Here is a 12,824-nt window from a genome sequence, read left to right as displayed (position 1 = left end):
AGCCTGATGTTATTTGTGAATGAAGGACTATTCCGTTTAACACTTGGCATCATTCGTTTCATTCACTACTGTATAGTAGGTATAGGTAAAAGAAGACAAGCCACAGTAATTTTTATTAGCTCCGTGGCTTTGCCGGCTCGGCTCAATGTGGCTCGCTCGTTGAACTCAAACTCAACTGGTATAATTGATGTTCAGTATGCATTAATGCGTCGACGTGTCCGCTGGAGCCCGTTTGGCCGGATAGCGTTCAATCTGGCGGCCGAGTTTAATCACGGCGTCTATCCGTCCCAGGGGACACTCCCGCAAACTGTCGTCGGCGCGCGCCGCCATGCCGGACACCGAGCTCACTGACCTCCGCACCCCGGACCTGACCGACACCGAGGACGACGACCTGGCCACCAACGCCAACCAGAACAGCTCGCATCTGCACCACAGCAAGGCCCGGGTCAGTGCTAGTTAATTCTAAACGCGGGTCAAAGCTAGTTAATTCCGTGCGCGGTTCAAGTTTGGTCCTCTTGGCTTACAGCTTCTCCGGGTACAAGGTAGGTATATTTTGCGGTGAAACGTGCTTGCTATGCTAATGTAGGCCTGAAAGTTAGCCTCCTGCCTGCTAGTGCCAAGGACATTAGAGTTTCCCGGAAGTTTAACGGGCCATGGGCTGGCGGGCAATTATGCCTACCAGAACGTAAGCACATGTATTGAAGTGCCTATAGGCACTACTTCAATATAGGCACTTAACCATTTCAGCAGATATCTATGCAATAGGCATGCGTGTATAGTTATAAAACGTGACATTACGCGACTAGGCTTGCCCGATTCGAACAATTCGTAAACGTCTATCCCTTGGACAAACACACTGATCGGCGCATTAGCCCGCGCCCTGCCGAGCGACGCGCCCTGATGGGGGGCATTTTGGCCCCCCACCCGTAAGATCTCAAGAACCACGCAACATAGCGACAAGCAGCAAACGGTGTTGGATAGCATAGCCCCAACGGTGACCCAATTTCATTGACCTAGGTCAAACCGATGATGTCACAGGTCAGGTCAAATGTCGAATTTTCACCGAATTTTCACCGTTGCCTTTCAAGAATTGTGTTGTAAAATCGAGCATATTATTGAAGATCTTCTATATGGAATTGTCCTTCAAACACATATTTTGATATATGAGATCACTAATACCAGGTCAGGTCACAGCGTTCAGGTCACTGAGGGTCACAATACGAAAGTGTCGGGTGATGCGTTTTATGGTCCATTTTACATGGCAAATGCGATTACGTGGGTCAGGCAACCTTTAGGGCCAGTTAAGCTTATGTTCTGGTGCAGGTCAAGTCAAGGTCAGGTCAAATTAGGTCAAATTTCAAACTTGATATTTTGCATAAAATGGGTATCGATTCGATGCAGCTCGTCACGGGGAGTCTAATGGCGGTCTTTGTTTTACGCTACGTGGTCTGGAATTGCAAAACAAAATTGAGTTTGAAAATTTGACGTCATCAATTTTGAACAGTTTTTTTTGCTATACCTAAGTTGGGCAAAGAAAGAGGCATCGATTCTAAAATTTGGTATGTGGATAGAAGAGGCCGGTAGGGGCTATTATATATGCTTCCTTTTTTCGAAATTCATAAAACTTTTGGAATTTGTTTGCCATTACATTCAAAAATTACTTTTGTATGATTTTGGGGGTCAAAATCACAAAATTTTGAAAATCAGAGATAGCAGTTTTGTAGCGCCGTTTTTTCTCTACACGACCACATAAAGAACTTTGATTAAAGGGACCCTCCCACCAGACATGTGCTTGGATCCGGAAAAATGGATCTGAGATCCGATCTCATGGATCCCGATCCGAGATCCATTCAGATCATAGATCCAACCCCTCAATTTTGTCGAGAGATCTACTGGGATCATAGATCTGACCCTTCAATTTTGTCGCTAGATCCACTCGGATCATAGATCTGGCTCCCCAATTTTGTCGTGAGATCCATTGGGATCATAGCTCATAGGTGCTCAAAATGTTAACAACTTTCTTTCATAAGAAGTTATGAATACCAAAGTATGGTTAGAAACAAACAATCTTATACAAAGGCCATATTAGTAAAGGCATCCAGTTACATTATACAGAATACAAAATAAAGGAGGCTCATGACGGTCACAACTTGAGAGAATTGAGTGACATGAAGCTGGTTCACATACCAACAGAAAAGTTTGCATTAACAATTAACATAGAGGTAAGTCAAAGTAATGACTAATGAACAATACATTACTAGGTAGTAGGTACCTAGGTACCACATCACAATTCATGTTAGAATCTACATAATGACCAGTATAACGCCTTTTGGGGCGACTAACGGAGCGAGCGAGAGGGTGGGCCTTGCACGTGCGAAATTGCGAGGGAGTACCTCCAACTGACTTGTGCACGGCACCCTACTAACCGGTCTCTAGCGATGTGCCAAATTTGGGCACAATCGGCCCAGCCGTTCTGGAGATCTGGAAGCGGCACCCTGCACGTGCGCACGTGCAGAATGGGTCCCAACTGACTTGTGCACGGCACCCTACTAACCGGTCCCTAACTGTGTACCAAATTTGAGCGCAATCGGTCGAGCCGTTCCCGAGATCTGGAAACGACCCCTGCACGTGCGCACGTGCAGCAGCACCCCAACTCTGGCACATGGATATGCAGTGCCTAGTGGGTGCCTACCTACATGCCAACTTTCAGCGCAATCGGCCAAGTAGTTACCGAGATATTGCAACAATTACAAAACGGACACCTCTTCGTTTTGCACGTGGCACGTGCATAAGGGGTCACCCACATGCATCAGGAATAGTCCAATACTTGGTAGAAGGAATGAAGCTACCCTACAAAAATTACCGCGTGTAAATCGGTCAAGTGGTTGCTGAAATATAAGCGTCGCAAAACCGTGACCACGGCCGGCCGGCCGGCCGGCCGCTCATACTCAGAAATTTCCGTTAAAGGAAATAGTTCACTTTTTAACATGGGTTTTGAACTGGAATAGCAGTTCCGTAGCTTGGGCTGAGACGAGCATAAATCAGGAGCTTTTACAGCCCAAGGATCACCCTAGGCAAAGATATTCTATTTCTCGTCCCGAAAAAGGTGTCCTGCGTTGAGGATGTGTGCCTTGCATATTTTTGCATTCAGTATGAAAAGAGCATGGGTCCCGAAAATTCTTCAGAAACTAGAGAAATTATCTACGAGAACTCTAGAGAAATTCTCGTACTGATCAATAAGGACATTCAGGGGAACATTATCGCCCTTGCCAGTAAAACTAGTAAAAGGGCTAACTTTGCATGGTTCTTTAATCTTTAATGCATTATTTCACGCACTGGCGGATCCAGGGTTTCAGCGCGGGGGGGGGGGCGTACTAGGTCACGGAGCCAAACCTACTCCTAGGGTACCTACCCCCAAATCCTGTCTTCTCATCGGATTTAGGCCACTTATTTTTCGTCATAGCCCAGGCCCTGATACGATAGTTTTTTTTTCTAAAAAAAAAACAAATGGTAGGCCACCTGGGCCCTGTTTCACCTGTGATAGCAACACGCTGCTATTACACGTGTCAAATTGGGTTTCCATGGAAACATCAACAAACCATGGCGTCGTCAAACTGTGTGATGTCATGAAATATTGATGCTAACATCTTCACGGCCGTGCGATCAGACAAATGTATCAAACGCATTCAACGAGACAGCAACTCTGTTCCAAACGTAGCTATGCAGCGTGCTGCTATCACTGGTGAAACAGGGCCAATACCCCACTGGCAGATCCAGGAGGAGGGGGCTTTTGGGACAAATAACCCGGCAGCGCCAGAAATCGCCGGAAATTTACGTTTTCGTTTCAGGAATAAGACGAAAACTTAATTTTTATTACGAAAAGTTTGCTTTAAAGTGCACAGTAACGCAATGACAACTAAATTGAGGTTACTAAAACGACTCTGATCACAAAACAACCTACCTAGTTACTAGGAAGGCTTTCTAATCAATTTTTATTTAGTTCCTCGTTATAGGCGTAAGAAGTGTAAGTCTGAATGGGGGGGGGCATACTTGTACTGAATGCCCCTCAGGCTCCTGTCCGGGGGGCATATGCCCCTAACCTATTAATTTGAGGACTCGTTTGTTTTAGGGCCTTGGGCGGGCGGGCGGGTGGATAGGGTCTGGGGAGACAGATAGACGGACGGACGAACATACGGAGAGACGGATGGACGGACGGACGGAGAATGGAGAAACGGACGGATGGATGGACGGACTGAGAGACGGAAGGGCGGACGGACGAACGGAGAGACGGACAAAGAGATGAACAGACGGACGGGTAGAGAGAGAGAGAGAGAGAGAGAGAGAGAGAGAGAGAGAGAGAGAGAGAGAGAGAGAGAGAGAGGAGAGAGAGAGAGAGAGAGAGAGAGAGAGAGAGAGAGAGAGAGAGAGACTGAGAGAGAGAGAGACTGAGAGAGAGAGACTGAGAGAGAAAAAGAGACTGAGAGAGAAAAAGAGACTGAGAGAGAAAAAGAGACTGAGAGAGAAAAAGAGACTGAGAGAGAAAAAGAGACTGAGAGAGAAAAAGAGACTGAGAGAGAAAAAGAGACTGAGAGAGAAAAAGAGACTGAGAGAGAGAGAGAGAGAGAGAGAGAGAGAGAGAGAGAGAGAGAGAGAGAGAGAGGGTGGTGAGAGAAAGGAGGATAAGTATGAAGGAAAAGACTAACAGAGACTTCAGGGAGGACGGCAAGGAGACTGATACCTACAGAGAGGAACAGTAGCGGCGGAACACCTTCAATTAACCCGCGCCCAGATGGGGTCTGCCGAGCAACGCGGTCTGATGGGGGGGGGCCATTTTGGCCCCCCCCTCAGATCTCGAGAACCACGCAACATAGCGACAAGCGGTAAACGGTGTTGGATAGCCCCAACGGGGAACTACCTTGTGACCCAATTTCATTGACCTCGGTCAAACCGATAACGTCACAGGTCAGGTCAAAGGTCGAATTTTCACCGTTTACAGGCATTTCAAGAAATGCGTTGTAAAATCGAGTAAAATGCATTTCATTGAAAATCATCGATGGGGAAATGTTCTTCAAACACATATTTTGCTATTTGAGGTCACTGATACCAGGTCAGGTCACAGAGGTCAGGTCACTGGGGGGGTCACATTATGAAAGTGTCGTGTGACACATGTTTTATGGTCCATTTTACATGACAAATGCGATTATGTGGGTCAGACAGACTTTAGGGCCAGCTTAGGTCACGTTTTGTTCAAGGTCAGGTCAAGGTCAGGTCAAGGTCAGGTCAAATTAGTTCAAATTTCAAAGTTGATATTTTTGCATAAAATGGGTATCAATTCGATGCAGCTCGTCACGGGGAGTTCAATGGTTGTCTCCGTTTTGCGCTACGAGGTCTAGAATTGCTAAAAATTGGGTTCAAAAATTTGACGTCATCAATTTTTAACAGTTTTTTCGCTATAACTTGGCCAAAAAAAGAGGTATCGATCTAAAATTTGGTATGTATATGGAATAGCGCAGGGACTATCACATATATTCCGGTTTTTTTCGAAATTCGAAAATTTTTTGGAAATTTTTTGAGTTTTTCTAAAAAAATCAATTTTTTTGATTTTTGGGGGTCAAAATCCCAAAATTTTGAAAATCCGAGATAGCAGTTTTGTAGCGCCGTCTTTTCTCTACACAACCACACAAAGAACTTTAAAATTGCTTGTTAACTGTGGAATTGGTGAGCGTTTCAAGATGTCATGTTTTTGGCTCATTTTTACTCGAACATGACCTCAGTTTGACCTCAATAACTCCTGACCTGAGGTGACCTGTGACTTGAAATTTTGTGTGAAGGTGTCAAATTGATGCCCGGTAAGGTACCCAAAATTTGGGGGGGGGGCACTGCCAACTTTTGGTCCCATTCTTTCCATGCAACGCCCATAGGGCTAATGTTAAAATGCCAAAATCAAAGGGGGGGACGGTGCCCCGGTGCCCTCCCCGTTCCGCCCGCCGCCTATGGAGAGGAAAGATAAGTGAGCAAGGGATTTGAGAGATAGGTAAAGAGTAGTGATGTCAATTACAGAAAATCGGAATACCGATACCAAACCAAATACCAACCAAAACCGTGAGGAAATACCGAAACCGAACCAACCTAGGAACATGAGGCAAATACCAAATTTATACCAATTTATCAGCCTCTTATAAATTAGTGAGGGTTCATAATACCAACAAAATACCAAATATAGGAGGATTGAAATACCAAATACCAAGTTGGTATTGGTTTGGTATCGGTATACCAAAATGTTGGTATCCGATTGACATCTCTAGTAAAGAGACAGGGGAGAAATGAGATTTTATTGCTCCGCTCCTAATAACACTTCCTAAAATAAAATATAATTGGCCGTAATTATCGAATAAGAATCGGAAATTGTCAATTGAACGTCTGATTCGCTTACATCAATCGACAATCCGCCCTATACCATGTTTGACATGGTTGCAGTTTGCACCAAAGCCAGCTTGCAGGCTATAGCCTATACATCGAGGCAGTGGTATATACTATACATCCCGGTGAATTCCTGCATATAGCCGAGACCTGCGGCGGTATTTTCCCACGATCAGCCAGATTTCAAAGTCGTGTATTTTTCGTCCATGGCAGGCGGCCGGCGCAATCTCGGGGAAAGAGGCGCTCCAATAACAAAAGCACGAGCAGATCGCCCAAATGCCGGTGGCCGCGATAAGTTCTCTAGTTTCTGAAGAATTTTCGGGACCCATGCTCTTTTCATACTGGATCGCGTGTGCCTTACAGAAACTGAAAAGTTCTTCCTATATCAAAATATAGAAAATAATCTTTTGTTATAAAGAGGTTTTATTTTCTTTGCTGATCATTTTGAACATAAAAAATCATAAATCCATTGCAAAAAAAAATAATTTCGTGAAAGTGAACTATTTCCTTTAATCTAAGGAAAGACTACGCTCGCTTCGCTCGCTCCGTAATAAGACAATCTTGCATTAGACAACCACGAGGTTTTCCAGTTTCCAGCTATAGTTCGTTTTTTTTAAGTTTGCCCCTCACTGTAAACGTCTTTTTGAACATAGCACGAGAATTGCTAGCTGAATTACTGAGAAAACTGGTTGGCGCACACTGATTTAACCAGATTTCACAGTCGATCAATTTCATCAAATTTATTTACTATTTCACAGACTCGTAAATCGTATCTGCCAATACCTACAGCCCCACAGGGATAGACGACTTCTCAGGAATTATGTCTGAACTAATAAATAAATTGCACGGCGCTTAACATAACGTTAAATCGTCGATGTTCAAAACTTATTTTTGAAAATATTATTCATATATACAATACAATGTGCGCTAACCAGTTTTCTCAGTAATTCAGCTAGCAATTCTCGTGCTGTGTTCAAAGAGACGTTTACAGTGAGGGGCAAACTTAAGAAAAACGGACTATAACACAGTTGATTGATAAACAATAAAAGCTGATACTGACACATGTGGCTTGGTTAGGTAAAGGTATTTCAATCCATTGAAAGAAATATTTGATAAAATAAACTGAGATATAAACAAAAGTATAAAAATATTCAACAGCCTGCGGAAGCGATGGGAAGCGAAATATCAATTGGAAATATTTACCGTAAAATGATTATTCAGTATCTAAATAGAACTCGTGACGTCATTTCAAATAACAAATGAGCTAAGCGTTCTTCCTTCGAGTATAATGAAAATAAATAAAAAATCAAACTGGAAATTCAAAAGTCTGAAGTTTTTTCTCAAAAGAATGTTCATTTTTTTCTGCCTCACATAATTTTACGATACGATTGTTTGTGAATATCATCTTTGTAGCGATGAATTTTATGACGTAAACGTAAGCTGAAAGCGAGTGTGTGCCTTGCATCTTTATTTTATTCACTTTTCAAAAGAATCACAATATCTTACGTCATTAGTTTGAAGGGCCTATTACGGGGAATCTTTTGGAATCATTACGGTTTTAGTCAAATTAAGATTTTTCATTGGTCAAACGATAATGACGTAATAAAACAATATTACCAAAACGTGAGCTGTGAATTTCGTTTGTCTTTTTTGGGAGGCTCTCTCATAACGACAGCACGGCATGGCGCCACACGTGGCACACGATGCCAAAAGTAGGTAATCTGAAGAAGTTGATGCCATTTTTGAACTTGTAATTTTATTAGGAAAGTATTAGAGGTTGGTTGCTATTCTTACTGAATCGAAATTGTGTTGCACATACTAATAGCTCATACGAACATTCTAGATTGGGTTTTCATACCTGGTAGAAGTGGATTGCTGGATTATTTTGAGCAAAACTGACCTATTTGGCTTCCAGATTTGATTTCCTAACATCTGTCTATAGGCGGCGGAACAGGGGGGGGGGGGGGGGTGGCACCAGGGTACAGTGCCCCCCATAGATTTTGGCATTTTAACATTAGCCCTACTGGCGTTGCATGGAAAGAATGGGACCAAAATGAAAATCTGCAGTGCCCCGCTGCCACTGCATCTCATGATCTGCTGTCTGTACTGTTTGTTCATTGAAGTAAAGTGGCTGTAGCTTGTTGATAAGATTGTCATCAGTGCTGTCATGAAAAAGTTACAATTGGTCACAAAAATTAGCAATGTGCATGTTCTTGGTTTATTTTAAATGTAGTACAAATGTTGTTCATTTAAATTCAAATTTAATGATGATACCTAATGATTACAACAACCATGTCCACAAGTGACAATTCTCAATTGTATTGCACTGTAAGGTGTACAATTATGTAGGATAAGGGTTTCATTGGCTACATGTTGTCGTGAGATCCATACAGATCATAGGTCCTCCACAAATTTTTGCCCGCTGGATCCACAGAGATCATAGATCCGACCCCTAAATTTTGTCGAGAGATCCATTCGGATCATAGATCCAACCCCTGAATTTTGTCGAGAGATCCACTTGGATCATAGATCCAACCCCTCTATTTTGTCGAGAGATCCACTGAGATCATAGATCCAGCTCTCGGATCCATGCACATGTCTGCCTCCCACCTTCAAAAAAGTTAATGAATTGGCATGAAAGTGATGTCGCTCGGTTCAGAAAGAGCAAAAACGAATATCTACCAAATTTCATCGAAAAATATTCACCGGTTTTCAAGATATTAGACTTTTACTTTTGTTTACTTTTTGGGATCTCCGCTGTTCCTAGCGACTTTATTTGAAAGTGCGGCATTTGTTGCGCGCAAAGCAGCATATACCACCGCGTGCTACAAAACGTTTTAGTCAAACATTTAACGGACGTTCGAAAGCCTGATGACGTCATCAGATTCCCGTAATGGTTAAGAGATAGGGACCACGCTGGTCCCACCCTGCAAGTAAAGGGAAGAAATTTCTTGAACACCATAAAGCTGGGGGGGTTGCGACCAGGATAAATGGTGGTTTCTGAGCCTGGCCGCAAACTTGGCTATCTCAACTCAAAACTAATGTTAAGGTGGGAGGGTCCCTTTAACTTAAGCTTTTGTGAGCGTTTCATGATTTCATGATTTAAGCTCATTTTTGGTCGAACATGACCTCAGCTTGACCTCAATAACTCCTGCCCTAAGGTGAGTTATGACTTGAAATTTTGTGTGAAGGTGTCAAATTCATGTCTCGGAAGGAACCGAAAATTTGGCGGCGCTGCGCGCCGCCGTTTTTCTCTATTCAAGAAAAACCACAGGGGGAGGGCAAAATGGCCCCCCATCAGGACGCGGGTTAAGATCTACGGTAGGTACGCTTTTATGTCTCAGCGACCAACAGCTCGACATTTTCATATTGACTTATGGACGGGCGACGGCTCCCATAAGTTAGTCGAGCTCAACCAGTCTCCTTATGAAGCTTAGCAAAAGCGCGTGGCTGGGTCGTAAGTAATGAGTAGATAATGTATCACTGCCGGAATACTCTCCCGTTCATCAAAATTGGAGCTTGCTGATACTGCGGCAAATAACGCTCGCTGATAACTATGCACTTTATAGGCACATATTTGTTGAAATCTGGTGCTAGTAAGGGCTAAATAATGATGCAGTCTGATCGATCTACGTAGTTCGGAAAATCGCGGAACATCCGCTCTGCCTTCCCAGGCGGGATTCGCTCCCCGACTAGTGCCTCCAATCCGACGGCATGAGTCCAATGTCCACGGGCCAGAGACTGAATGGCGCGATACGTGTGTGAACGGCGCTGCCAGCTGCTCGATCTCCCATGGACGTGAAAAGCGGTATGGCCTCGTAAATAAAACCCGGGGGAATTGAATGAAACGAAGCTGCGAACGTCATTCAAACGTCAAATCTAGTCCGATCCACTGCCCGTCATCTGAACACGCCGTGTAATCGATGAAGGGCGAGTTTCCCGTGCTGTCGCTAACCGTGTCAATACCCAGTTCCTGGGAGCTGGCTGATGGGCGGCGGCAGACGCGCCGCGCCACTCTAACCACTATCGACGATTGTCCAATACCGGCGCGGCCGATAACCTTTGGTAGCTCCGGCCGCGCCATTTGTCGATATTAGGCCACGGTTGGCCCGTCGCGTGACGTGTCCCGTTGATACTGCACCAGCGACCCGGGACAGATGTCCGCCGGAATGTCGAGCTCAGCGGCAGCCGTCTCGGGCTGCTCCGGAGAGGGGGGTGGACAGAGGCGGGACCGGAGCTTTTAGCCGGGAACGGTTCCGTGCGCTGTTTAAGTTCGTAACTGTGAGGCAGTTTAGGGTGAAATAAATGTTCTGCAAATAACGCACCGGTCCTGCAGCATCAAAAACAAACTTTTAAGACATACCTAAATAACCCCTTAATAACATGAGTATCTGAGAACCCTCTAGTACGTGTGAGTTATGTATCTCATGAGTATGTCTCGTATCTGACGTCAGTCTCGTTGCAGGACCAGGTGCGCGGCCCGCAGTACGCCTCTCTGGGCGACACGGCTCGCGGCGACCCCACCTCCCCGCCCAGCAACCGGTCGGCGCCGGGCAGCGACCGCTGCGGGGACGACGGAGCGTCGGCGGCCGCGCACCGCAGCCCGGCCGGAGCGGCCGCCGAGCCGGCGCCGCCGCTGCCGCTGCCGCTACAGAAGCTGACAGCGTCGCCGGGCCGGGCGTGCATGTCGCTGCAGCGCGTGCCGCCGCCGACGGTGCCGGTGGCGCCGCTGAACGCCAGCCACTCGACGCTGCCGCCGCGGCTGGGCCAGGCGGCGCCGGCGCGCGCCGTGCAGCCGTTCTACTGCGCCGACACGGTGGTGATCCGGCGGCAGACGAGCGCCGCCGCCGGCCGCCGTCACGACTCGGCGCTGGGCTCGTTCGGCACCCACCCGGCGCCGCAGCCGTCGGCGGCCGGCGTCCGCATCTCCGAGCCGGCCGCGTACAGAAACACGGCAGGACTGGTCGGCTCGTGCGGCTAAACTGGACGTCACAGAGCCGGGCTAAACTGAACACTAGCCTGCCAGCCCGGGCAGGCTGGCCGACGCCCGCATCACCAGAAATAGCTGTGCTGTGAACTTCGCGCAAAAGCACACTGGCCAACCAACACAAGTTTTCTCTAGTCTTAGAGCATCCTCTGCAGAGTTGTGAGTAGCTGCCATAAGTTTCCAGGCGTCTCGCGTCGAATTCGGAGCCGCTATTGTCCGGAGCTGGGCGCCATAAGTTAGCTGCAACATGTTTTCGCGGCGGGTCGGCGATAATTCTCCGCCAGCAGGTGCGTTCAATTCGCTGCAGCGTTTCTGTACCGTGCAATCAACGCGCTCTTCAAGAGCGGCGTGCGCTCCAGGCGCCATATCTGCAGTGTTGTGCTGTGTTGTCGGTGTTCGGTGTAACTGACACTGCCAGAGGGGCGCGCCACGCCACACATCGACAAGGCAACCATATCGAGAGAACCGCATACTCAAGAGAGGAGCCTTCGATACTGGCATATCCGTAATAGGGCAACATGAGCGCGAGATCCGACTAGCCTAGCAGCCCCATTCCTGTCCAACCCGAACCCCTCACCAGCATATCCCGTCTTAGTTATAGCCTACTCGTAGAGCAGCTGGCGGCAATCAGTAGACACTGCTGCAGTAACTGTGGCACTGCATTGACTCGGTGACCTTTTCAATCACTGGGCACCGGAGGGGCGTTCGTTGCCTGTCCGTTCAGCAGAGCTGGTACTCATCCGGCACTGTTTTATTCAGTTTCCCGGCACACAGTCACCGTTTGAAATAAGATCGCGACATTACAATAACTCAACTTCAGACTCGAAGCCTTGCAAGTGTGTGTACCTGCCCCGCGGCAGGGCCAATTTTATTTGCCGATTATTTCGTTCCCCTATGCTCTACCACAAAACTATGCAATGACAACGATGACCTTTGATACTGAAATGTCTGAAAGACTGAATAGAGAGCAACTCCATCCCAACACCACATTTCAAATGGCCTTAAGGCCGTCAGTGTGGCGAAAGTAATCAACTCGGCACGTGCACCGAATTATCACAAGACACACAAGATGATCATTTCATTTTTCTGCGATGAGGTAGGGAACGCACGACGAAGGGTAGCGGACGACATTTGTGGTGCATCAGTGTTTGTACGTGTTTGTGTAATTGTTCACGGGTGTCAAACGCGTCGCGTGTCTTACACTTCCTATTTTCAGTGCTTTTGTTGGCTGTGTACGGTTTGTGACCTTTAAATATTTGCGTTCGCTTAATTTTGCAAACAGTAAATGTTATGCATTTTATCTAATTACTACTACCGTCAGACTAGCATTTATACAGCGGAGTGAAAGTTTGTGTAAAATAAATGTGAAGATCTGAACTTCGCAATCTGCATTTCGGGCAAAGGCAAGTGTGCGTAC

The 12,824-nt window shown here is 46.3% G+C and overlaps 1 protein-coding gene across 1 annotated transcript; it reads left to right on the top strand.

Moving 5' to 3' along the window:
* Positions 1 to 307: 307 nt before the first annotated feature.
* LOC122366342 lies at positions 308 to 12,786 on the top strand. The gene is made up of 2 exons (XM_043338512.1): positions 308 to 445; positions 10,886 to 12,786. The coding sequence occupies exons 1-2, from the start codon at positions 329 to 331 to the stop codon at positions 11,399 to 11,401; spliced, it is 633 nt and encodes a 210-aa protein (XP_043194447.1). The 5' UTR covers positions 308 to 328; the 3' UTR covers positions 11,402 to 12,786.
* The last annotated feature ends 38 nt before the right edge of the window (positions 12,787 to 12,824 follow it).

This window comes from Amphibalanus amphitrite, unplaced genomic scaffold, assembly GCF_019059575.1.
Source record: "Amphibalanus amphitrite isolate SeventyFive unplaced genomic scaffold, NRLGWU_Aamphi_draft 000798F_arrow, whole genome shotgun sequence".
In the NCBI taxonomy this organism is placed as follows: Eukaryota; Metazoa; Arthropoda; class Thecostraca; order Balanomorpha; family Balanidae; genus Amphibalanus; species Amphibalanus amphitrite.
This window is presented reverse-complemented; position numbering and strand designations above follow the sequence as displayed.